Below are 23,682 nucleotides of genomic sequence, written 5' to 3'. Positions count from 1 at the left end.
CACGGCTTACTCAAAATCAGTGACTAGATGTGGTTGTTTGCTCCCTGGGGTTCAGCTGTCTGTAAAATTGCTTCGTAAGCGTCTATAAAGATAGCCCAGTTCCGTATATACTTTTGCATTTTGTTTTCTCCTCTCTGCATTTGGTGCTTTGTTTAGTCAATTATTTGTTGTTTGGCATCAGTGTTTTGTGGTGCATACAAATACAAAAAGTGTGTGTCTTAAAAGTTGTCACATTCTGAAGATACATGATAAACAGAGAAATCCACGTGCTGGGGATTTTGGGTTTGGGATTCTTCAGTTGCTATTTAGATAGCTTTGTGCTGTTACCTTGTACATAGTTCTTTTTCTGCACTGGAAAGATGTGTCAGTGAAGCATAATTCTTGTTTTTGATATGCTCCACTGAGTAATTGCCCCTAAGAATATGTTATGATCTCAGCAGTGAAATAAGTTGCATTGTTCTTCCTCTGTCTCTATCAAACATGGTTTGGAGCCTCCCTGTGCCGAGGGACACTTGCCAGCCTGACAGCTGGACACACTTGATAGTCACCCTCAGTCCGGCTAATAGGGCTTGTTTTCCAGATTTGGAAATCAGTTTTATCAAGAGCCCTACTTCCAAATGGGGCAATAGGTTTAAGCTTCGGGAAGGGATTGTCTGCTGCTGTGTTTCACTTGGTGAGCACTACTGTGTGCAGGAGAGCAAGGGATGTAATCTGCAAGTAGCTGAAATTTGATGTGATCCTTCTTAACTTTTAGTAGAATCACTCATGTTTTCAGTATAGAAAGCACTTAATCTGCGTAGGCTGTCCCTGAGCACCTGACATGGGTTACTGGGTGCAGAGACACCTCAGATGAATGGTGCTGCCAAAAACACGACTGTGTCTTGTTGGTTTTCTGAACAGCTCCTGTTAATCTTTTGGCTTCTTGTTCTTACAAGGCCGGAAGGGGAAATAGTGAAGCACAAGGCTCTCTTTCTTTTAAGTTCTTTTTTAAAGTCCCCTGAGCTGTTTGAAACCATCCCTGTTGAGGTCAGTGGCAAAACTTTTCTTTTGTCAGTTCAGGATTCGACCTGCACCCTGCACCCATTTTGACAGGAGAAATCTGAGAACATATTATTGCTCTTCCTAAATGTCAGGCTTTGAAAGGGGATGAGCTGGGGGGAGGGTTGTGTATTGCTTGCCATAAACTGAATTTTTTTTTGCAGGAAGTTGCTGTTCTTCAAGGCCAAAGATAAATACTAAAATGTTAGAAATTTCCTAGGCCTTGCCTTTCAGTTATCTAATCTTGTTCATTTCACATTTCCTAAGACACTCTGCTATGTGCAGTGTTGTTTTAAATTGTCAGTTCCTTCAGTAACTGTTTTTACACTGACTTGCAATATGATAAAAGGGGTCAGTGTTGAAATCAGTATTGCATCATTTTACACTTGATCTGAGATGATAATTCATTTTTTTTGTAGTGTTATCTGCCCATGGAATGCCATGCTACGGGACACCACACTGGAAAGGGACTGAGCTGGATAGAAAACAGTCTGCATACTTCCACTGCAAACAGTTTTAGTATTTATCCTGGATAGGATGCACATAATTATATGCACATCCTCATAGTGTTTCAGGGCAGTAGCTTTTCCCATAGGATCCAATATATGATACTAAAAATAGATTTAACACTCTATTTTCATTATGGGAGAAGCAATTTCACTTTTATCTTGATGAATTACATGCCCAGTAATCTGATCAGAGTAGATCTTCAATTAAAAATCTGCAGAGAGGCTGGGGAGCAGAAGTAGCTGTTCACCTCCCCCCTTTTACTCCACTTGTGTCACTTTGCAGTCAGGTCCTTTCCCCTGTTCATTTTCTGCAGCTGCATTCCTCTGCAAGTAACAAGTCCTTTGGCTGTTAAGTCAAAATAGAGGAAGAGAAAGGCAGCGATGTCTACATCATTTTATAAAGTCATCTTGATCTTATCTCTGGCCCTTTCCGCCCAAACCCACTGAACAGTGCTGAACCGAGTGCCTATAAATAGCCCGGCTGCTCTCGTGCAGAGATGGGCAGCACTGAAGCAGAGGCGTGTTTGCTGTGAGCAGAAGGAGCTCTCCTCTCTGGCCTTTCATGTCTGAGCTGGGTAGCTGGGAGGTTTTCTATAGATAGAGCCCGGCAATGACAGGAACTGCCGCTTAGAGCAGGACAAGGTGACCTCTGCAAGTGTTGCATTTTGGTAAAAAAAAAAGAAAAAAAATAGGGTTTAAAAGAGGAATGGAGGAATGCACATCTTGTGCAGAGGTGAGTGAGCCCAACTGAGGTGAGGGAGCAGGCGGGAGCTGTGGGAGCTGAGGGAGAGCAGAGGCATTGTTTTGCTGAGAGTTACTGTGCTGGTGGGTTGGGCAAGAGTTTGGCTAAAGTGGTGCTGCCTGAGCCTGGGGTGCATGAGGGCTCTGGCTGACCCCAGTTTAACCAGAGCTGTAAATAAGCATGGCAACAGAGATCTGAAATATCCTCTTGCAAGTTGCTGTTTTTTTGGTCAGCCTCCTGGCTGACTTGATGTCTTGAGGCTTTTCATCCAAGGCGTCTTCCCCAGGATTTTTAGTTCTTCTCTGATTTTGGTTCAGGGCTTTGCAGAATTCAGTAGCTGCTTTCTTGGTCTCAGTTTTTATTTATATGTGGTTTTTTTCCAGGGAATGCAAACGTCACTCCATGTTTCTGTCTTAAGCTGGAAAATCTCCTGCCACTTTCCCATTTTCTTCCTTGTAAAAAAATGAGCTGCAGAAATGTGTGATTTCTTTAGTGTTGTGATTTGGATGCTGGTACTTTACATTTCTCTTTGATACTCAGGTGCTGGAGTTTAAAATCACTTGTGAGAGAAATATATATTTTAGCAGGTTTCCACAGACTTGGCGCGTGCTGTTTGTTCTACTTGACAGATGGGGGATGGAGACACACAGAGTGAAAATTGCTTTATTGGGAGCTCATAAAAAGTCCATGGCAGAGTAGGAGCATGAATGCATCTTTCTGGGCTCCAGATGAGTGCCTTCAGCTCTGGCCTTGCCTGCAGGGTTGGTTCAGCAATGGATGCTGTTTGGTCAGTCTTTGCACTCCGTTTTCTCTTATGCTGAAGCTTCAGCTAAGATAATATCTGAATTTTGGATTATTTGCATAACACCAGCTCAAAGGTGGTTTAACATTTTGTTTCTAGGTTTTGCTATGGCCTGTTCAACTTCTGGACCCTGAAGCCAGTCCTAGATGCTTTATGGGTTTGTAGAGTGTATTCCTGCTGCTGTGTCCTGTGAAAACGAGTGCCTCAGAGCTGTGGGGAGCTGGTGTGGGAAGCTGCCATTTTTTACAGGAGCTTAATCCTCACTTGTGTGGTTTTGTTTTTTCTTTTCATCCTACTGGAAGTTCTGTGGAGTTTGGCAATTCCTGATGTGCCTGCTTCAGGAACACTAAATTGGTGTTTGCCTGGGCACTGGCAGGTTCTTCCACTGTGCAGGTGGCTTTGTGAAACAGACCACTGGGAAGCATTGAGGCTTGGGGTTTGGTAACCTTGGAGCTGGCCAGGGTCCAGCATCCATGGTAGATGCTGTTCTTCCAGGAGACAGGGGAGCTCTCCCCCTTGTCTATTCCCCAGCACAGTGGAGGAAGATTGTAGTGGTTTCTATATCTGACAGCTCTCTTTAGGATCTGGTGGAATGTGGAGCCTGCTTTTTCCCAGCTGATTTGTGAGTAGAGGCTTCACCATGGTGGTCCAGACCCTGTGATCTCTCAGGCCAGTTTGAGGATAGCTCAGTCTAGCAAAAGAGAAGCTTATATTGTCAGATGGATGTTTCTCCTTGCAGTCAGCATTTTTTTCAAAGTGGTTTCTGAGGAAGCTTTGAGCTTGGCAAGAGCCAGTGTATGTGGAATGTATCAAAATCTGCAGCTGTTCCAAAAACTAAAGGCACACATTAGAAATATATATAGCATTTAAAAAGCAAGTTTAATGCCCTGGAAAGGAGTTCTAAAATGAACTAAACCCTGTGGATCAGTAAGAGTATTTATTTTGTGTGCTGTAGTAGCCTGGTAGTTTCCATTTGGTGCTGTTTGTGAATTGATACTTATCAGCGAACCTGACTGTTACAAACCTGAATTCCACTGAGACCTCTGGTATGTTAAAGCTATGTCATTTTCCTGGCACCAAGATACAGATTAACCTGTCTTACAAGATTGTCAGACCATTTGTGTCCTGTGTTTTAACTGGGTGTTTATTGTATTGGGCTCTCTCAGAAGGAAGTAGGTTCTGCAACTCTTTTGGGGGGAGAAGGAGGTTTCTTGTGGTACCAAGGCATGACATAGCACTGCTTGTAGCTCCTAGGCAGTATTTACAATCAGGAACTTGGGGTTGGACGTTCAGCCGTGACTTTTTTGCCTTTTGTCTTTCTGAGCTGCAGTTTTTGGGATTATTTTCATGTAGCTGTTGGTATTCAAACCTGAATGAAATACATGTGGATTAAATCCATACCCCCACATATGCACAGTGTATGAACGAGCATATGAGCCTGTGTATGCTGGTATGTCAGTCTAGTTATAAAGCAGTTAAAGAGAAGAAGTCAGCGTGCACAGACAGTTTTGGCACTGCAGCCCTGGGAAATGGCAGCTGGCCAGAGAGCACCGAAGCAGGGCCAAGACTATCTGAAGAATACCAAACGCTGATGTTGGATATAGCTCCTTCTTTGCTCTGGTTTCACTCTTCACCCCCTGGGCTTGCCGCTTGCCACCTCTGTGCCAGGTAGATGCTGGTTCGCAATGCACCGCTGGAGGTAGAGACAGCTGTCCTGGGTGTGTTTGTGCTGGTAATCAGATGCCAATTAAATGAAGGTGCAATTAGCTGTGACTGAAATCCGACCTCGGTGAGTTTAACTGTTACACTCCCCAAATCACTGTTAGATTTGAAATGCTCATTCAGTTTAAGTTATTTATCTTCTTTGGTATCGTGATAGCACTGGAGACAAGGGTAAAACCTCACCGCAGTGTGGGTTGTTTGTTCATGAGAGTTTTATCTTGTGAAGGCTGCTCAGTGTTGCTGAATGAATCTGTGAAACGCTTCCAGCAGAGGGCACTGAGGTTATTGGTCTCCAACTCCAGTTGTTCCCCTACGGGTGTGTGCTGGGGAAGCAGAAAACATGCCTGTCAGTAAAACCTGTGCTTCACTGCTCTCCTCTGATGCTTTTGTAGACTGTCATAAAAGAGGGGATGCTAATGAAACAGACCAGCTCCTTCCAGCGCTGGAAGAGACGATACTTTAAGCTGCGAGGACGAACTCTCTACTATGCAAAAACTGCTAAGGTAAGGTCCTGACAATACCTGTGAGGCCGAGGAAGGAAGTCAGTAGAGGGGATTTGGAGGCAGATGGGTGTCAGTGGGGAGGCAGCCCTCAGCAGAGAAAAGAGCTCTTTAGGCACTGGTCTTCAGGCTTTGTAGCTACTAGAAGATCTTTGTGTTTTGCCTTACACTTGGAAATCCTTGGTTTTGAAGTGAAGCATCATGTGGACCTGTGATAATGATTTTTCTGCATTTTTTCTCCCTTTGGTGCATGTTAGTAGGGAATGGACTCTAAATCAATAGACGGAAGAGAATACAAATGAAAAGAGAAAGTGCAGTAGACAAGCAAGGCTAGAATTTATTAAATCAGTGCTGCTATGCCTCTGATCTAGTATGCTGATAGTCAACTAGATATAAAACTTTCACAGGAAAGTCTGTCTCCTTTCAAAAGAACAAAACCTACAGTTATTTGGTGTTATTTTTAAATAATCCTTTAATAAAAATAAAGTCATTTTGTTCACTGTCTGAAGACAGGCCAGAGTGATCTCCAGTGCATGGAATTAGACTTCCAGGTCCTTGATGTTGTCGGTGCTGTGTCTTTCCTTCAAATCATAAAAGGCTGTGATATGGAGCATGCTAGGCAGACTCCCTTTGAGTCTGCTGCTTATACACTGGATTCAATAATTTATTGAGATTTTGATTTTTTTCTTTACAGTCCATTATTTTTGATGAGGTGGATTTGACAGATGCCAGTGTGGCAGAATCCAGCACAAAGAATGTCAACAACAGCTTCACGGTAGGACTTCCTGCATTATTTTCTGTTCTTCTTCCATCTTTTCCCCACATTCCATCTCTTTTGCAGCATTGAAAAACACCTGAACAATCTTCACAGCATCTTTAATGAAAAATAAATAATAAACTTACTTTTCTTTACAGTATGATAACTCATATTTGTGCACATGGGAAATTACCTCAGGGAAATACCTTAGGTTACTATGTATTGTGCTAAGACTTGGCATTCAGGGATTTTCTTCCCTGTAAGCTAAGAGGGTTTGATAGAACCTGTTTGCACAGTGGGACTGAACAATCTGTTCTGCTGAGGGAGTTAGAGGTGATGTTCATGTTTATGCTGGAGATCTTGCTGAAGGAATTTAGTTTTTCCCATAGGCATTAAAGTATGTAAACTTCTTTGCCTGACTTTATTTGTGTGTGTCTGTGTGTGTGTTTACATATGCCTGCTATATATAGTGGGAAAGCAAAAGGAGGAACAGAAAGAAATAGCACAGAAATAACTGTGGGATTGGTTCAGGATACTCGTCAGATGTGGAATGTCTGCTAAGTAGTTGCAGTCTGGAAGTTCGGTGGTGTCCTTCCTTCATTTTCTCCAGACTCAGGAACTAGGAGGAAAAATGATTGTATTTCTAAGGTGCAAGTGTTCTGCAAGCTCCAGTTTGGGGGAGCACCTTTTATGCAGAAAAAAAGCCCTTCACATCAGCCCTGCAGGGTGAGTGTCGAGCTGGTGAACAGCAGCAAACCTCCACACAGCTGCTGAGGGAGTTGGTGCAGAGGAGAAGGAGAGCCTGGGGAAAGGAAATGTTGCTCTAAGGCAAGGTGAAGGGGGAGCAATCCAGGTGGAGGGAGGAATCCCTCTTGGTCCTGCAGATGGCGACCAACACTGAGCAGTGTGCCTCGTGCTGCAGCAGGAGTGATCTGCTTCTTTGAACATCTGCCAGTGGCATTTCTGATGTGTAGCTGTAGGTTTTAGCTTTGCAGTGCCTGTGTCCAGATAAAACCCCAACACCTTCCCAAAGCTTGAAAACACTTTCTACATCATAGTTGGACAGGTAGGAGGCACATCTGGGTATGGTAAGTAAATATTGATATCAGGTGTCAATGTGACAGTACAGAGAGAAGGTTTATGCAGTGATTTGAGTGGGGAATATGTTTTCAAGACTGTGGTGTTATCTACCTGTTAATAAAGCATTTTATCCTGGATCTTGCTTTGGTTTTCTCAAATATAAATAAAGACTGATTTTTCAGGTAAGTGTCCTGTTACTGTGCTGCTTACTGTTGTAGTTGGGAGAGATCTAATATGCATCAGGAAGACTGTGTTAGGGACAGAAGGGAGTAGTGTATTTGCTCTCTCACATTGCCCCATCCCAGTCAAACAATGAAGAGTTATTTCCAAGACTCTGGTATCAGACTCTTCCATTCCCTGCCTTCCATAGCTGATAAAAGATAAAGGGCTACCTTGAAATTCAAGCAGGTAGAGTTTACACTGTCTCCAGCTGAGCAGTGTATCATGGTGCTTAGGTAAATTCAAGAAAAGCATGTTTCCTCCTTATTTCTATCTGCTCTTTCTATCGTGGCTTGTGGAGGTGCTTGACTCATTTACCTTGAAGTTTCAAACCACTTAGGAAATCAGAAGGTGGCCTAGTCTTGCTGTGGTTTGCTTTGTTACATCATTGCTGTCAGTGCTTTGGATTCCTTGCAGTCTTGCAGTTCTCTGTAGGTTCTTTTTGAGACCACTCTGCTTCCCCTCTGTGTCTTCCTTTCTAAAATTCAGAGTTCTTTGATGCATTTTTTTTTTCTGTTTCAAATCAGTGTGTTATGCGATCTGAGGTTTTTCTCCTTAACTAAAAATATGTAGCATTTGGTGTTGTAATCAGAGTTTTAGATGTTCTGGTTTTCTTTTTGGTTTTCAGTTTTCTTCAGTGGAGACTGGTACTTGTGGATTTATAAAATAATGGTTTCTTTCTGAGAAAACTCAACCTCTGTCCTGTCTGTGCTGCCTGATGTATAGGTTTTGTAGGTCAGGCTGCCTGAATGACACCCCTAAGTTCCTGATATAAAGACAAGCAACAAAAACATCAGATAAACCACTTGGAGGACCAATGTTTATCCAAAACAAAGAGGTAATAAGGGCTGACCAGTCAGAAGAGCAACTGTTGAAAGTGCATTGAGGAGCATGGGGAGGCAGCCTCATGAGAGGAGAAAACCAGAGCATAAAGTCAGCAAAAGTTGTGCTGCATGGAGAGAGGAGTAAGGTTAAAAAACAGCTGCCAGTAAACCTTATACATAGGACATGACTGACAGGTAATTTGTTTGCTCTCAGCAGGAAGGAGAGCAAGAAAAGTGAGTTTTAAGACACGAACCTCTTCCTTTTGAAAAAAGTGTGTAATAAATTCCACTGTGGTTTACTTGGTTGATCTTGCATAGATTTCCTCAGTAAGTGTATCCTGTTTGCAATGGGGACAGTTTTCAGGACTGCTACTCAGTGTTAATGGATAGCTGACTACAGAATGGGCTGGGAGCACATGACATGGGGCATTGTTGAGTTTACAGTGTTGTACTGCTCCATTCCCTGATGTGTAATGAAAAGCTTTATGTTTAGCTTTGTTCCTTCAGGTCAGGCAGTGTGGCTGCAGAGGTGTTTAATAAGAAGCCTCTGGGAATAAATCTTATAGTAGCCTCATGCCAGAGCTCTCTTCTCTCATTAGGCCTCTGGGTGTGGTATTTGCTGGTTCTGTCACATCTCTGCCATCTCTTGATGTGTCCTTGAGTGTTAGCTGTCTACAAGGTAAATTCTTCTGAAGTGTCTGGGCTGTGACAAGTACTTTCCATGTATGATCCCTTGGTTCATGGTGCATAGATCTCTCCCCAGTGCCTTTTTCTAGGGTTGCTGTCTTGCACAGGGCCTTAGAGAAGGTCTGCTGTGGCACAAGGCAATGATAAGTGTGTTGTTCTGGTAGTTCAGGACCCTTTCTTTCAAAGAGAGCAAGGAGGATGAGTTCCATGCTTTAATCTGAAGTAGTGTTTTCTCAAGATGATGCTGGTAAGCCTAGGTTTTACTGATCTCTGTCTCAAAATTATCTGCTTTACCCATGTCATGGACCTGAGCCATCCATCTTGCCTGTTCTCTGACACCTGCATGGTTTGGGGGACACCAAACTCTCTTGCCTGCTGCTCTGGTGAACACTTTGACACCAGAGCTGTCCCCTCAAAAGTCTTTGAAAAGACTTTGGATTGTCTCCCTTGGCCCAGTTTTGTAAACGTTTGTGTGGTGAACAGATTCTTCCTCCTCATACTGGTGTGTGGGCTGAAAATCTGCCCTTTTCTAGAAGGTGCCAACTGAGTTAAGCCTGCTGCCTGCAGTGTAGTTGGTACAGTTAAAGAAGTGATTCCTTATCAGTTCATTGACTCTTTCTTGCTTTGTGGAGGATTTGTATAGAGATAAGATATGTATTCTTTAATACTAGGCAAAAATGCCTGTCATCATCAGGAGAGGGCCTGGAAAGGACATCATATCTTCCCAGGTACATATTCTGTGTTCCAATATGAGTCTCACATGGTGGTTTGGTAAATGTTTTCCAGTTATTGCTACCAAATGGTGGTGTGGACTTTCACCCTCATTCACATAACATGAATTAGAGCATTTACTTCTTATCCCATCTGATTCAGAGCTTTGACATCCTGTAGGAGAAATATCCTCTGTGTGGAGAGGGAATTCTGTGTAGTTTGGTTTCTTCTTTCCGATGCTTTGGTGAAATGCAAGCTGGTTCAGAGCATGTTTTTGAGTGCCAGGAGCCATGCTAGTGACCCCTCCTCCATAGTAAATGTCTCTTCACTGGAAGAGGTGGAGCTTGAGCTCCTGAGCTCCTGTAAGCCCTTTTTTGTTGGGAAGTACCTCTCAGCTCAGCCGCAGACAGGAAACAGCATATTATTACAGTCAGCGCCTGCCTCTCCACTTCATTGCCGTCAGAAGGAAACTTATCCCAGCTCCTCCTTAAGCAGGCAGCTAATCAGCTTGTGGCAAGTGGTACGTAGCTCAGAGAGACTGACCACAGACGAGACTAATCCTTGCATGTCAAGCAATCTGTTCAGGTTTTTCTCTGAGGGAGTAGGCTGCTCTGGACACTAGTGTAGAGGAAGATTGAACGTGAAAGGTAAGAGCAGGAGTGTGAGTTTGCTGGATTGAGCGCTGGGAAACGTGGCACCTGTGCCAGCATAACAGATATCAGAAGCTCAGGTTCTTTGGCGTACGTTTACTACAAGCTCTTACTGTTCAGGTGTTCTCTTCTGAGTGGATTCATGTAGATGTATTCTCTAGAAGAGGAGTAAAGGGAAATGAGCCTGTGGTGCTGTTAGAAATGCTGCACCCAGTTAAGAAATACTATTTATTAACTGATGATTCACCCTGACCAATGTCCCCGGAGAGAGGAAGTGTTCAGGTTAGAGTAATACCTCTCTTACAGAGCACTTGCATGACTGGAGGCGACAGTGGTTCTGGTAGGCTGAGGAACAGGGAGTTGCTGGTGCCCCTGAATGGGAGAGTGCAATCATCTCTGAGAAGGAGTATGGATATCATTCTCCAGCTGTATGGAAGCCTGAGGTGTGCTACAATTTTTTCATATTATAACCTTGTTACTTAGTACTGACTCTATTCAGCAGCAAAGTTGGTGGTTTCTGTCTTGTGAAGTTTTACTTTACTGACCTCCTCCAGAGTGTGTATTTTTGCTGTATTGTCCCAGGGCTTACTGATGGTGTGGAGAAATAGCATGGATTTTCATTCCTGAGTTAGTAACTTTTCCTATAAACAGAGGGCAAGTGTTTGAGCTTGGGTAAAGAATCAAAGTGCTGACAGTCCTTCCTGATGGGGAGAGTATGTTGTTGATGTTTGCAGTTCATTCACAGTGAAGTGAAAGTGCCTATGCCTGTTTGTGATTTTGTGTCAAGTTGAATTATTTATGTAGGTGCTTTTAAATTGAAATATATTATTTTCAGTAGAGAAGGCAGTGAAATCTTCTCTGGAGAGTTGTGTTTTGAAGGAAAACAGAGCTGCTGAATCTACAGGAAGTTTGCTGCTCTTGCCTAGCACAGGAGCTGTGTGCCTGTAAGGCACTGTTGGAACAAGAGAATCTCAGATCAGAGGTTGGTTGTGTTGATTTGAAATACAGGCTTTGAAAAAGAGCATGTCACTTATTTTATGAAGAGAAAAAATATAAGAACTTTTGTTGCAAGCTGTTTGCAGGAAGTCATAGTTGGACTTCAAGCTTCAGCTGATAGAGATCAGGAAAATCTGCATGGTTTGACACTTGCACAGATTCCCAAAGCTGCCCAGTGTGGCTTCAGCCCTCTGAAGAAAATGGAGTTGAACATATGCTTCAGGGAGTCACTGGGCTTCCTAGCAAAAGAAAGGATTTTCCTCCCCTGCTTCCTCAGCTCGGGGGGTAAAGGGACCCAGAGAGAAGGCATCAGCTGGGCAAAAAGACTGATTCGTCTGGAGGCGTGTTGACACAGGCCAGTCCCAAGTATCCTGCATTCTCACACGGTCATGGATTGCCCTGTTAATGTTTGGAATAGGGGAAGATTAGAAAAGAGGGACTTCTGAAGAGGATGGTTCTTTTTTCCTTGTTTTTAAACTCTTGTCTCTAAATTGGGCAAAATTGGAGCACACGCTGGAAATTCAGTTTTTGCTGGGGGTTGTTGTCTTTTCCACACCCATGTATGTAGACATTCAGGAATTGTACACTCTTTGCTAGTGCTTGTACTCTGTTTATATTGGCAGCTGTCAGAATTTCCTTTATAAGCAAGTGAAAAGATGAGCAGAGCCGTGTATTGCCGTGTCTAGAATTGCTCTGCTGGTTTTCCACCTTCCTTCATTAAGTGCAGTTCAGTCCCCATTTCCTGTCAAAACCGCTGCAGTTTCAAAATACTTTGCTATTTTAGTAGTTTGTAATCCAGACTTCAATTTTTTCTCCTTGAGAAAAGGCCCTTTGGTAAACAGACCATTCTGAGTCACTGTTAGTCAGTGAAAATAGTCATTTAAAATCCTTTCATGTCAAGGATTTTTGGGACTCTTAATCCAGCCTCCTGTGGGAGCTGGTTATTAGTCTGGTGTCACAAAAGAGGGAAAAATCTGGAGAAAAACTACCAAAAAGAAGATAAACATGGAAGAAGAGTTAGAGAGTCTGGAAGAAGTTGCTATGGGTGGAGAGATCTGGCGATTGCTACTGTACATTACAGAGTGACTCAAAAATATGCAGGAGTTTTTGACAGAGATGAAACTACTGTAAGAATTCATCAGACTGAGCTTTAACTATTTTACTGTGGGATAGGATAGACACAGAGCTGAAAAGTGAAGGAGACTGTGAAGAGCTTTTCCTTTTGTAGAGGGAAGTTTACAGCTTTGAAATAATGTCTGCCCTTGTGCCTGAACACTGGAAGCCTTTGTTTGATAATCTCTTTGCTCTGTGTAACTGTCACGCTGCATTGCGGTTTCACCTACCTTCCTGAGCAAGACTGCAGATTTCAGCTGCTTCTCCCCTGCCAGGTGAGGGCACAAAGGCACAACAATGTGCAGTCATTTGAGAACATGTTCAGCTTTACATAGAAGCTGCTCTGGAAGGAAAAGGCTCCTTTTTTGTAGAGAGAGGCTTGCTAGCATTGCTTGCAGAAATGTTGCCTCCCTATTTCTGGTCCTTGTGATGGTGCATGAACAGGACCTGTCTTAGTCTGGGGGCCCAGTGTGAAAAGCTCCTGGGTTCATCAAGCTGTTGAAAGCTATTAATTTCCTTTTGTGCTAGCTACCAGCTTTCATTCAACACTGCTGAAGTTATGGGGCTGTGAGGAGCTGCTACTAGCAATAAACTCTCAGTAATAGGTCATTTTCCTACAACTGGTAGGATCTTCTATTGCCCAGTGCTGTGATTCGTTGGGTGCCAGCCTTGCCATGTGTGAGCCCACTGAGACAGCAGCTCTGCCACTGGGGAACAGTCCTGCCCCTCTGTTCTTCATGGGTTTACTTCAGTTTGAGTGACTAGGAATCTTTCTCTGAAATATTCTTTACCTTCCTAAATGGGCTGCCCTTTCTGAACAGAGTGGTTCTGTTTGTTTAGGAACTCTTTCTGGCAGGACTGTGTGCTTTGGAGGAAAACGGGTAAAGGGGTGTGTGTGCATCTGCTGCATGACGTTGGAAGGTGTGTGGGTAATGGAGCTGTGCTAGGATTCTTTGGAACTTGGTACAGCCACTCGAGCCACTCTCATTGGGTACTGCTCCATCCTTGGAGATCTCTGGGGATTAACAGGCCTGAACTACAAGGATAGTTGCTTTTCTCACCTGCTAACAGTAGCATGCTCTAGCTTTTGACATCTGTTAAGTTGTTGTTAAAGTCTTAAAGTCCTCTTCTTGTCTGTGCTCCTCTTACCGATTGCCAAGAACAGGAATGTGCCTTGTTTAGGAACAGTTTCCAGAAGCCTGTAGGAATGTGACCCTGGTATGAGAGATGATAATTTTCCCAGGGATAACGCTGTGACTGGTCTAGTTTCCCGCTGCAGCATGGGGGAGGATAGGGACTGAGAGAAATCCCAGATGGAGGGTCAGCACGAGTTGAACTTGACCTGTAGCACAGCACAGTGCAATAAGTGCCAGTGCTAATGCTCAGAGAAGATGCACTGCTGCCCTGGCTCAGGAGGGACAGATTGCAAGGTATGTGAACCTAATAATGTAAAAATGGTCCTAAGGAGAACCACAACACTTGCTGGACCTGCTTTCCTATAGAAATGAGCTGTCCTGGATTTTGTAGATTGTAAACAAAGGTAAAATAGCCAGTGTATTGTGAACAGAGATTTGGGAACTTAGGGCTTTGAGGAAAATCTTGTTACTGCTGTTTTAAAAAAAAGGAAAAGGAATTTGGCACAGCTATATGGCCAGTAATGACTTGTTTTATTTGGTGGAAATGAGAGTTTCCATAGGTGAAAGATGGTCATTTTACCAGGAAATTAAGATCTTGCATTATTAAAAAACCCACAAACCTGGTGTATTTCTCAAGTGTTATATAAAAAGCTACTCTTTCTTTCCCATACCATCCAGGTTTTGAGGAGGGAGATTGGTGCAGTTTTAGAGAGCTCTAACTGACCTCTGCAGTGAGTTAATGGGATTGGATTTGTTGGCAAAACTGGGTGAAAGCTGAATTGCAAAATAGAATAGGGCTGTGGAAGAAGGCAAGGCTTGTACCCTCATGAGTCTTTGATACTCATATTATTGCTCTCTTCCAAACTGTAGAGATCTACTAAAGTCATACTGACTCACTGCCTAAGGCTTTGCTGGCCTTATGCTGAGCTCCAGATTGTTTCAGAAATAGACATAATTAAGACAGGCTGGTTTGAATCTCAAATTTGTGTTTTCTTCTCCCTTTTTCACAGTCTTATTTTTTGTGCATTTGCTGAGGGAGTAGCACTTGCTAATCCACACTTAATCCATTTTGCCTGTGTGGGTTCAGTAATTGTGTTTGAAACACAGTGGATTTGCTGGTTTGTGACCCTTGCTGATGAATACAGGTGTGAAGTGTTTTACTGTATTCCAGACTGCTATCGCTGAAACAGGAGCTGAAGTGGAAAAAAGTCTGTATCCTCATTATGGTCTCACCCAGTTTTCCTTCCTGAATCTTGGGCTCTCAGGATGCCAAGATCATTCTCCCCCATGCAGAGCAGACGTAGCAGTTAGCTACAGGTGGGGGATGGTTTCCTTACCTTTGTCATATGTGATCAAACTGAAGGTTTTGCAGCTTTTTTTTTATTTTTTCTAGTTTTTAGGTCTCTAGAGCTCCAGAAATTCCTGTTGTCTGTACTCGAGTCATCAACTGTTTGGAGTAATAGAGGATCTCTTAGGGGGATTTATGGCTAGCACATTTGAATGTAAGTCTGTGCTGGAGCAGGATATGAGTAAAAGGAAGCAGTCAGAATGAGCAGGTGTTCTCATACCCCCACATTTGGCCATTCTGAGAAATGTACACATCAGGAAAATTATATTTAGCAAAGTTCAATGTCCCCCCACCCCATCTCCCCCCGCAGCATTTCTTCTGTCAGCTCTGTGATTGGGCCAGTGTGGTCTTAACTTGCTTTGCCATCTTTTGTGGTCACTGAGCTCACCAGATGTACTCTGATAACAAACAGTCCCAGGGCATGCTTGGCTACATTGTCACTTTATTGCTGAGAAGTTTCTGGGCAGACAGAAAATGCCCTACATGACCAGAGATGATAAAGTTGTCTTGGGTGGCAGCAAGACAAGAGGATGAAGTTTATGCTCCAGCTGTTGAGGAGGGGAAGGTTGCTCAGTAAAACAAAGGGTGAAGTATATCAGATTTCTGTTTAAAATTTGGTCTAATATAGGAGTCTTTTTTGGACTGCCTTTCAAATCTGATTATCCACAGCTGTTCATCAGGGAAGGACATCCAGGGACATTAGTCCATTTTTAGAACATGAAATGAGGAATTTTCTTTGGTTGGCTCTGTTGTTTGTTAGCTGGCTGGATTTGAAATGTCAGTAAACTGGTGTTAGTTTTGGACAGAGGAGTGTGGGTCAACATGAGAGGTGGGGGTTAGCAGCTGGTAAGAGGGAATGGGCCACGTGTGAGAGAGAGAGGAGATAAAGCTAAACTTTCAGTGTTAAAAGTGTCTGTGTTTGCACGAGACAGCCAATGAAGGCGTGGTTATTTTCAGATTTGGGTTTTTTAAGATTTAGAGTGGGAAAGCTTGAAAATTGGGAATTTCTCTAATAGAATTGAGATGACTGATGGAGGGCACATAACTATTTGCTGGGGACCTGACTATCACCCCCATTTCTGCAAAATGTATTTCACTTGCAGTGAGAAGTTCATAATTAACCTTTATCTTTATTTGAAATGTTTTTAACCCTTTCTGCCAGTCCCTTGTGTTTTTGTGGCTCTCCAGGAGCGATTAGAGGGATTGGCAGCCTTTTCTCCCCTACAACTGTGGAGCTGTTTTTTCTGGTCAGGATTAGATGTCAATTGTATCACCATGTAGTGAGCGCTGGGCACCCAGTTTCTACTAATGAGTGAAATCTAAAAAATCATACCCAGAAGTTCAGTAGCACTTAGCATCAAATAAGTTTTTAATATTTACTTTTTAGGCAGAACAAGCACTTTGAATTTGCAGAATTGCTCATATCTAGATACAGTTCTGAGCTGTTTTGGGACAGGAATGCTGAGTTCTGCCAGTCCCGAAACAGGCCAAAAATCTGAGATTAAAAATAAATCTGAAGACTTTTTGTTGTTGTTTTTTTTTTTTAACTCCTATTAAGGCAGCCCTCATCCTAACTCTGAAGCAATCAGATTGTTGTTTTCATGCTCTCCGTTTATGAGAACAAGAGGTCACTGGATGACATTACTGCTTTGTAAATTTAGAACAAATAAAAGGAAATGGTACTTCACCTAGCGCGTCGTCATCCTGTGGAATATACTGTTCCAGGATGTTAGTCAAAAGCTGTAGCCGGAACACAAAAAAATAGCTGGACCATGCTCGTTTGAAGCCATGTTCACCAACAGGGATGACCAAGCCTTGTGTTCCAGAGTGGTGTCTCATTGCAGCTGCAGCTGAGAGTGAGCTCCCTGCACTCCTGGGAAAGGACAGCTTTCTAGGGGGAGGATTGGTGTGGCTTCTTTTGAGATGACAAGAATGATTTTATTTTTGTGAGAGATATTGAATTGATCATTGCAGTGTGTGTAACAGCCTTGCCCCTCTGTCAGTATCCTTCAGCAGAGAAATGTCTGGAGCTGAAGTAGCTGTTTCAAGGAGAGGGGTGGAACAGTGGCAGGAGGAGTGTGAGTGAGAGCTCCTGTTGCTCAGCCGAGTGCAGTGGCCCACGTGCTGCCCTGTGCAGGAAGCAGTGGCAGCTGCCGTGCTGCAGGGCAGGCAGGAGGGGTGATGCTCACCAGGTACCCGGGCTGGGCTGGGGGGTGGGTGTGGGCTGTGTGAACGGCAGAGCTGCTGAACTGCTCTGCAAAGGAACGGGACTATTAACACGTTTCTGGGTTCCTGATTATCCTCGTTAAGATATTTAACTCTAATACTGCTGCATATTAATCAGGAAAACAGGTTTGGATGGTTTCTTCATTTCCCCAAATAATTGCTGCACTAGTTATATTAAAATCTTGTCTGTCCTTCATAGTGAAGTCTGAGTTGTCCCAGTTTGTCCTCCTTAAGAGTGAGCTTTTTAAAGAGGTTTATTCTTTTATTTCCCATCTCTGGTGATACCAATAAATCCCAGTGCAAATGTTGCTTTTGAACTGACTAATGGGGAATGCTCTTCATATGTTTATCCTGCAGTTACATTTTTATTTGCAGTTTGTAGTTACACAATAGACTCTTTTTTTTAATTCTGTGACTCTTTATCTGGATGATTCATGTATGAAAATCTTTTGATCTCTTTATTTGTCCTCTTGTCTTATAAAGTTTGCCTTTGTTCTTTGAACAGAGGGTTGTCTAACACTGAACGTGGAGATTTTTAAGATGATGCAGTAGGTGACTTAAGAAGGAATTAGTTGCTTTCTTTATTGGATGTTCTATCCAATTATCCAGAAAGTCAGTAGCCTCAGAAATTAATTCTTATCAAAGGAATGTCTATATTTCTGTATTTTATGTCAGTGATTTAAATTTCTAGTCTTCCAGTGTGATTAAAAACTATGCCATACTTTGCATTTTCCTTCTGTCTCCCCAAAAAGGCAGAAAAATAGGAAAAGGGGCAGCACTGAGTAGGAGTGTTCTGAAGCTGTTCCTCCCCAGTGCTCCAGAGCATGCCAGTGACTCAATGAACTGGTGGTTCCTTACAGAATTTGGCTGGTTTTATGGCCATGAAGGTTCCTTGGATGCTTCATCCTGGGATGTTTGGACTTTATATGTGCTACTGTTGTATATATGCAACTATAGATGTTCTTGGCCTTATTACCAGGAAGAAAGTGAGGCTCAGTGGTGTCTGAACAAATTAGTTTACCTTGGTTTTACTTCCAAAGAAAAAACTGCTTCTTCTTAGCAGGAGTCAGACATGCCCCTTGTTCTTATCTAGCTTCACACTGATTTATGCATCAGTGTTTCATGCTCTGGAAAAAGTTTCTCTAGGGCAGCTATTCTTACATAGCTGAGTTTTTGATGGAAATACATTTAACTATACACTTTCCTGCTTTCCCAAGGAAGAAGAAACATTCCTGTGATTACCTTCTTTGGAAATAAATTTTTCAAAGCTGGAAATGTTTAAAGGAAAGTGAGGGAAGAGAGAAGGATTTCTTCAAAGTTTTATTTTTAAAATAGTATAAATATTTACTTTTGTGTGCTTACAGTTGATACAGATCTGGTCATTTTGTCCAAGATAGAATGTTTCAAATGCTAGAACTGTGTTTCTAATATGAATGGCCAGTCCTTTCTTTACAAAGGGATTTAGTTCCTTTCGTTGCCTACTTAATGTGTCTGTAGCACTGGTTTCTAGGTATTGGTCATGCCTCTGGGTAAGATGGTGTTATTGCAGGGGAATCTGCAGGCTGTGAATAAAAAGAAATACAGCTTGAAAATTTAAGACCTTAAAATAAAGCAGAACTTTCCAGGTGTATTTTTTTTTGTTGACATTGCATCCACATTTCTTGACGGATGCTCTGTGGCACTTCAACATCAACTAAAAGTTGGGTGTTCAACTTCAGAGGCTTTTATTTTTAATCTGTTTTATGAATGATGAGGAGAGAAGTCAGAAACAGACTGGAAAACCAGGATATCAGGTATTGGGGTGATGTGTGTGCGTGTTTTAGTGTTCATTAACAAAACTTTGGCTGAAAGGTTGGGCCTCATGAGATTGACACAATCCTAGTTTATTTCAATCCATTCTTTCACATGTTAGGTACAATTTACTTGAAAATCAGATGGTATAGACAAATTTTTCCATGTACAATATGTAGAGGGGCGCAGGAGAGTCTGGACTGCGGAAAATTTTTAGAGTTGACATAAAAAGGAGCCCTTTGATTTTTGACAGTGCTCAAGCTTAATGCAGCTTTTCTTAAATCCAGGTCTGCAAACACTTCAGTATTGATCTAATTTAAGTCATCTTGATGGAAATCAATACAGAGGTGTGAAAAAAGAGACAGTGAGATAACTGCAGTGTGGGGAAGAAAGACTTTAGTCTTAGGAAGAATAAGGGTTGGTATATAGTCAAGTCTGGACTCCAGCTGAATGGGCAGCCCTGAGACCAGCAGACATAGTCCTCTGAAAAGCAGAGTTTCTGTTTCTCTCTGCTGCCACCAGCTGACTGAAGGAGAGGGAGTTGGTGGTAGAGGACACGGAGGCCTGGTGCCTCCCTGGGCAGAGGGGAGCTTTGGCCACCCCGCCGTGTCTTCTGCTGGTTTGTTAAAATATTGTTTATTTAACACAGGGCAGCTAATGCATGGGAATTAGCCCGGGGTACAAACACACTGGGGACAGGATTGTTGGAGGGTGGCAAACTCACCACAGCTTCAGCCTGATAGGAGAACATTTGTTAGAATGTCTTCTAGGTATGTGGAACAAGCCCTCAGGAAACATGAGGGCTCAAATTGCTTATTTTGTTTTATTTCTCCCCTCCCCATGAGAGAGACTAAACAAATTGTCATGACTAAACAAATTTTTAGCATGATACTGTAGAGAATGTGATCTGATTCATTAACTGCTAGAAACTGGTGTACTGTGCTATTAAGGAAATGTCTTAATGTTCTTACCAGTTTTGAAAGTACAGTCAGTCCTGTAAAAAGACTTATGCAAGGTCTGCACATAATTACTCCTGCTGCTTGGTGCTTGATTTGTATTGTGCTATGAGAGATTTCTTTACTCAGTTCAGTATTGGGAATGACAGCTAAAATCTTGGTGGTTCTGTACATTTAGGAAGAAATTGAGGTGTGCTGTGGTGGAAGAGAAACACGGTTCAGAGGTGCAAATGATTTTCATTGTGCAGCTCTGAAAATAGCTTCAGCAGACTGCACTGTGGTGAGGTATTCTCTTGCTGTCTGTCACTGACATTTCCACTCCTCATTTTCTCTCTCTTCAGATTATCACTCCATGTCGGAAGCTCATCCTTTGTGCTGATAACAGAAAAGAGATGGAAGATTGGATTGCAGCACTGAAGACTGTCCAAAACCGTGAACATTTTGAGGTAATAGGAAAATGTGTTCCTTTGTGTTCTGGGCTTCCTCTGCCAGGCTGCAGCTTGTTTTGAGAGTCAGCTTCTAGTGAACTTAATAGAAGTCATTTTATTGACTATGGCAGGTAGTAAAATATACTTCTGTAAAATTTATCCCAGATACATTGAAGCGATTCTCCAAAAAATGTTTGGCTTTGTATGTGCTCCCTTGGGAATTCGGAGCGAATTTTCAGAGCATGGATAGGTTATGAAGCCAAGTTCCCCTCCTACTATCTTTTCATTTTTCAATTATCCTCCCTGTCCCAATTCACATCTTGCCTGCTTGAAATTCTGCCAGCTTCAATGCATCTGTCTGCTTCCTGGGGCTGAGTGAGACCAGCAGTGCCACCACAAAAAGCTGTCTTGTGTTTTCCCCATTCTGATGCTTGCTTCCTTTATGCTGGCACGAGCATTTCTCTGCTACAGAATGAGCCAGGTTGGGGAACTGATCTTTCTGAAATTTTAATCCAACAGAAAAATGAGGATAAATTCTCCAGCTCATTTCCCTAGACACACTTGTAGTAAGACAAGGATGAGAGGTGGTACAGGAGCTGTAATGAAGGTGTAGCCTCTTCAGGTAGTCACTTTTGCCTTAGAGATCTTCTTGAGTTTCAGCTAACGTGTATAAACTGCATGTGGCCCACTCTTTCCTGGTGAAAAATTGTTCTGTTTCTGCTTTTTCTAACTGCTTCATGCAAGTCTTCTGAGAAAAAAAAAGTCCTCTGTTGCTCTACTTTAGACCTTGCTGTAATACATTTCTATGGTCAGTCTACCCAGTACAGCATGGACCATTTCTCAGGGATGCATAACTGGTACGCCTGCTCCCATGCCCGGCCAACGTACTGCAACGTGTGTCGGGAGGCCTTGTCCGGGGTCACGTCACATGGGCTGTCCTGTGAAGGTGAGTGAGCCCTTGTCCTCTGCTTGGGGACAGCAGCCTCGTTTTATTTTTGGTTTTGCCCATATACTCAAAAATTGCCATCCCTTATTAATGTCATGTGTCTGCAATGAGCAGATACACACTTCTGAGGTATCTGAGAGAATATTCATAAGACAACTCCTATTCATGGGAATAATTGTATTTTTAAGAACATCCTTGTATAATGTTTGAGTGCCAGGAGGTTACTCTTTCCCAGCTTTGGCTTAGCAGAAATGCCTGGCTGGGCACAGCTCATGTGTTTAACATGAATGTGGTGACACCTACACTGTGTAAAATGACAGCGGAGTGTGTGACTATGTAAATCACATTAAATTTAACAAGGTGGTCACTAAGCTTTGTACAAGCAACTGGCAAAAATGACAAGGCAAGAATTAATAGCTAGATCAGAACACTTAGAGCTGATCATTTTGGTGATGCTAAAAAGAATAGTGTGCCCATGCTTTCTTCTGGAGCCAAACACACGCTGCCACATTAGACTTCCTGAGGCAGGATTAATTACATTCATCTCTTCCTCCCTAGTGTGCAAGTTTAAAGCCCACAAGCGCTGTGCTGTGCGGGCAACCAACAATTGCAAGTGGACAACTCTGGCCTCTATCGGGAAGGATATCATTGAGGATGAAGATGGGGTAGGTGTTAGTCTGAACTTTTCCAGCCTTACCTTGATAAGGAAGCACTGCCTTGTGTTCTGTAGCTTTTTTTGACTTTATAAATAGCAGATGCTCCCTTTACATGAAAAAGATTTCTACTGTCAGAGCAGGAGATTTTGTGTGAAAAGTCCAACCAGGATAGCAAGGGACTCCTTAATAGGAATGAACTGATATGGACTGGGGGAGTTGAGATTAAATAATTGGAGGCATGGGGAACTTGATCTAAATTTTGGCAAAAGAAAAGTAAACGAGTGTTTGGAACAGCACCTTAGCATATCGTGATGTCTGATGCAAGTCAGTGTTTCCTGGATAGCCTGGGGTGAGTTACCTGGACTCCTTGTGCTTGAGCATGATGTAAAATGCCAGAGTTGGTCCTCAGGTGTTTTCTAGAAATTGCCTTTGCTGTCCTTCAACAGTGCATATAAAGTGCATATAAAATTGCTTCTCTGTGTATCTCAGAGTCATGATGCCTCCTGTACCTTTAAGCTTCTGTCCCTCTGTACCTTTTGCAGATCTCAATGCCACATCAGTGGCTGGAAGGAAACCTGCCCGTGAGTGCCAAATGCACTGTGTGTGATAAAACCTGTGGCAGTGTCCTGCGTTTGCAAGACTGGCGCTGCCTGTGGTGCAAAGCCATGGTGAGTTGAAAAACTGTGATCATTGCAGTAAAAGGACAGCTTTTGATCAGCTCTGTGGTAGGTTCTTTTAATGGCACTTAGAATAAAATCTCTAACCATGCTGTCAGTGTTTGCCATGAAGGACTTTATTGTTCTGCAAGAAATAGGAGTTTAATTTGTGCTCGAAAGTGTTGCTGTGATACATAAAAGCAAGACATGATAAAGTATCCTGCTTCTAGCCAAGCTCATTTTATTCTGAGAGTGAGCTTTCATAGGAGAATCTCAGTAGACATGAATCAAAACTTCTGTCATGGACTACATTGGATTTTAGGGAGCCATTATTAGTTATTTCTACAGGTTGAAAAGGTGCAACAAACTATAAGGAATACTCAGCTATTTTAATAATAGCAATTTTCCTTCCATTACAATAGATTGCTCTTGCCTAACCACTGAAGTGATGCAGATCTTGCTGTGTTTTCAGTTGTCTATAATATTAGTAGGAGAAGTATCACAAAATACATTCTTAGAATGGGGGGCTCAAATGGCAAGCAAACCCTCTATCTTGCAGTCTTTGTGTGCCAGAAAAGCCCTGCTGTACTTTGTATTTCCTTTTTTGAGTGGCTTCATTAATCTCTTCTTCTATTACCTCTTATATCCCTCATGTTTTCCTGGTTTGTTTTTTGCTTTCTTATTCTCTTGAGTTCCCAGCATCTTTTTTTGTTGCTACTTCAGATCTCTCAGCTGAGGCTGGGATTTTGAAAGCAGAATGCCTGAAGGCTCCTAAAACCACAAAATCTGGTATCTGGTTCTCTCAGCACTCAAAGTACTGGTCTCATAAATTCAAATGGCAGGAAAGTACATACTAATGGAAAGAAGAGAATGCATAGAGGCTCTCATTAGATTCTTAAAATAATTTTATCAATAAATTTATCAAATGACATTTTTTTTGTGATTTCACCCCCTCCTCATTCTTCCTTTTACAACTTCTTTTGGGTGGCTTTAGGAATTATACCACAATGTCCAAAAGAGTCTGATTTATTATTTTTTGGTGTTTTTTTCCAGGTACACACAGCATGTAAAGAGTTGTTGCCAAACAAGTGCCCTCTTGGGCTCTGCAAAGTGTCTGTCATTCCTCCTACTGCTCTTAACAGCATTGATTCAGATGGTAAGTATTCCTAGTAAGTAGCACTTCTTTCTC

General features: G+C 42.5%; 1 protein-coding gene across 11 annotated transcripts in view; it reads left to right on the top strand.

Annotated features, from left to right (window-relative positions):
- DGKD (diacylglycerol kinase delta) overlaps nucleotides 1–23,682 on the top strand; it is a 59,758-nt gene that overhangs the window by 11,803 nt on the left and 24,273 nt on the right. For 5 of the 11 annotated variants that reach the window (XR_010346376.1, XM_064386068.1, XM_064386065.1 and 2 more), the window contains 7 exons: nucleotides 5,206–5,316; nucleotides 6,008–6,088; nucleotides 20,149–20,253; nucleotides 21,049–21,181; nucleotides 21,740–21,846; nucleotides 22,380–22,505; nucleotides 23,547–23,649. Coding sequence is in view for 10 of the 11 variants with exons in the window: in XM_064386065.1 (XP_064242135.1) it covers nucleotides 5,206–5,316; nucleotides 6,008–6,088; nucleotides 20,149–20,253; nucleotides 21,049–21,181; nucleotides 21,740–21,846; nucleotides 22,380–22,505; nucleotides 23,547–23,649 (766 nt within the window). In the remaining variant the exon portion in view is untranslated. Of the gene's footprint in view, nucleotides 1–2,258; nucleotides 2,281–5,205; nucleotides 5,317–6,007; nucleotides 6,089–9,992; nucleotides 10,239–10,637; nucleotides 10,685–13,659; nucleotides 13,781–20,148; nucleotides 20,254–21,048; nucleotides 21,182–21,739; nucleotides 21,847–22,379; nucleotides 22,506–23,546; nucleotides 23,650–23,682 lie in introns of those variants that run through there. The other 6 variants (XM_064386066.1, XM_064386072.1, XM_064386071.1 and 3 more) reach the window with 6 other exon arrangements.

This window comes from Passer domesticus, chromosome 11, assembly GCF_036417665.1.
Source record: "Passer domesticus isolate bPasDom1 chromosome 11, bPasDom1.hap1, whole genome shotgun sequence".
NCBI classification, from domain to species: domain Eukaryota; kingdom Metazoa; phylum Chordata; class Aves; order Passeriformes; family Passeridae; genus Passer; species Passer domesticus.
Note: the sequence above shows the minus strand (reverse complement) of the source record. Positions and strands in the feature narration are given on the sequence as shown.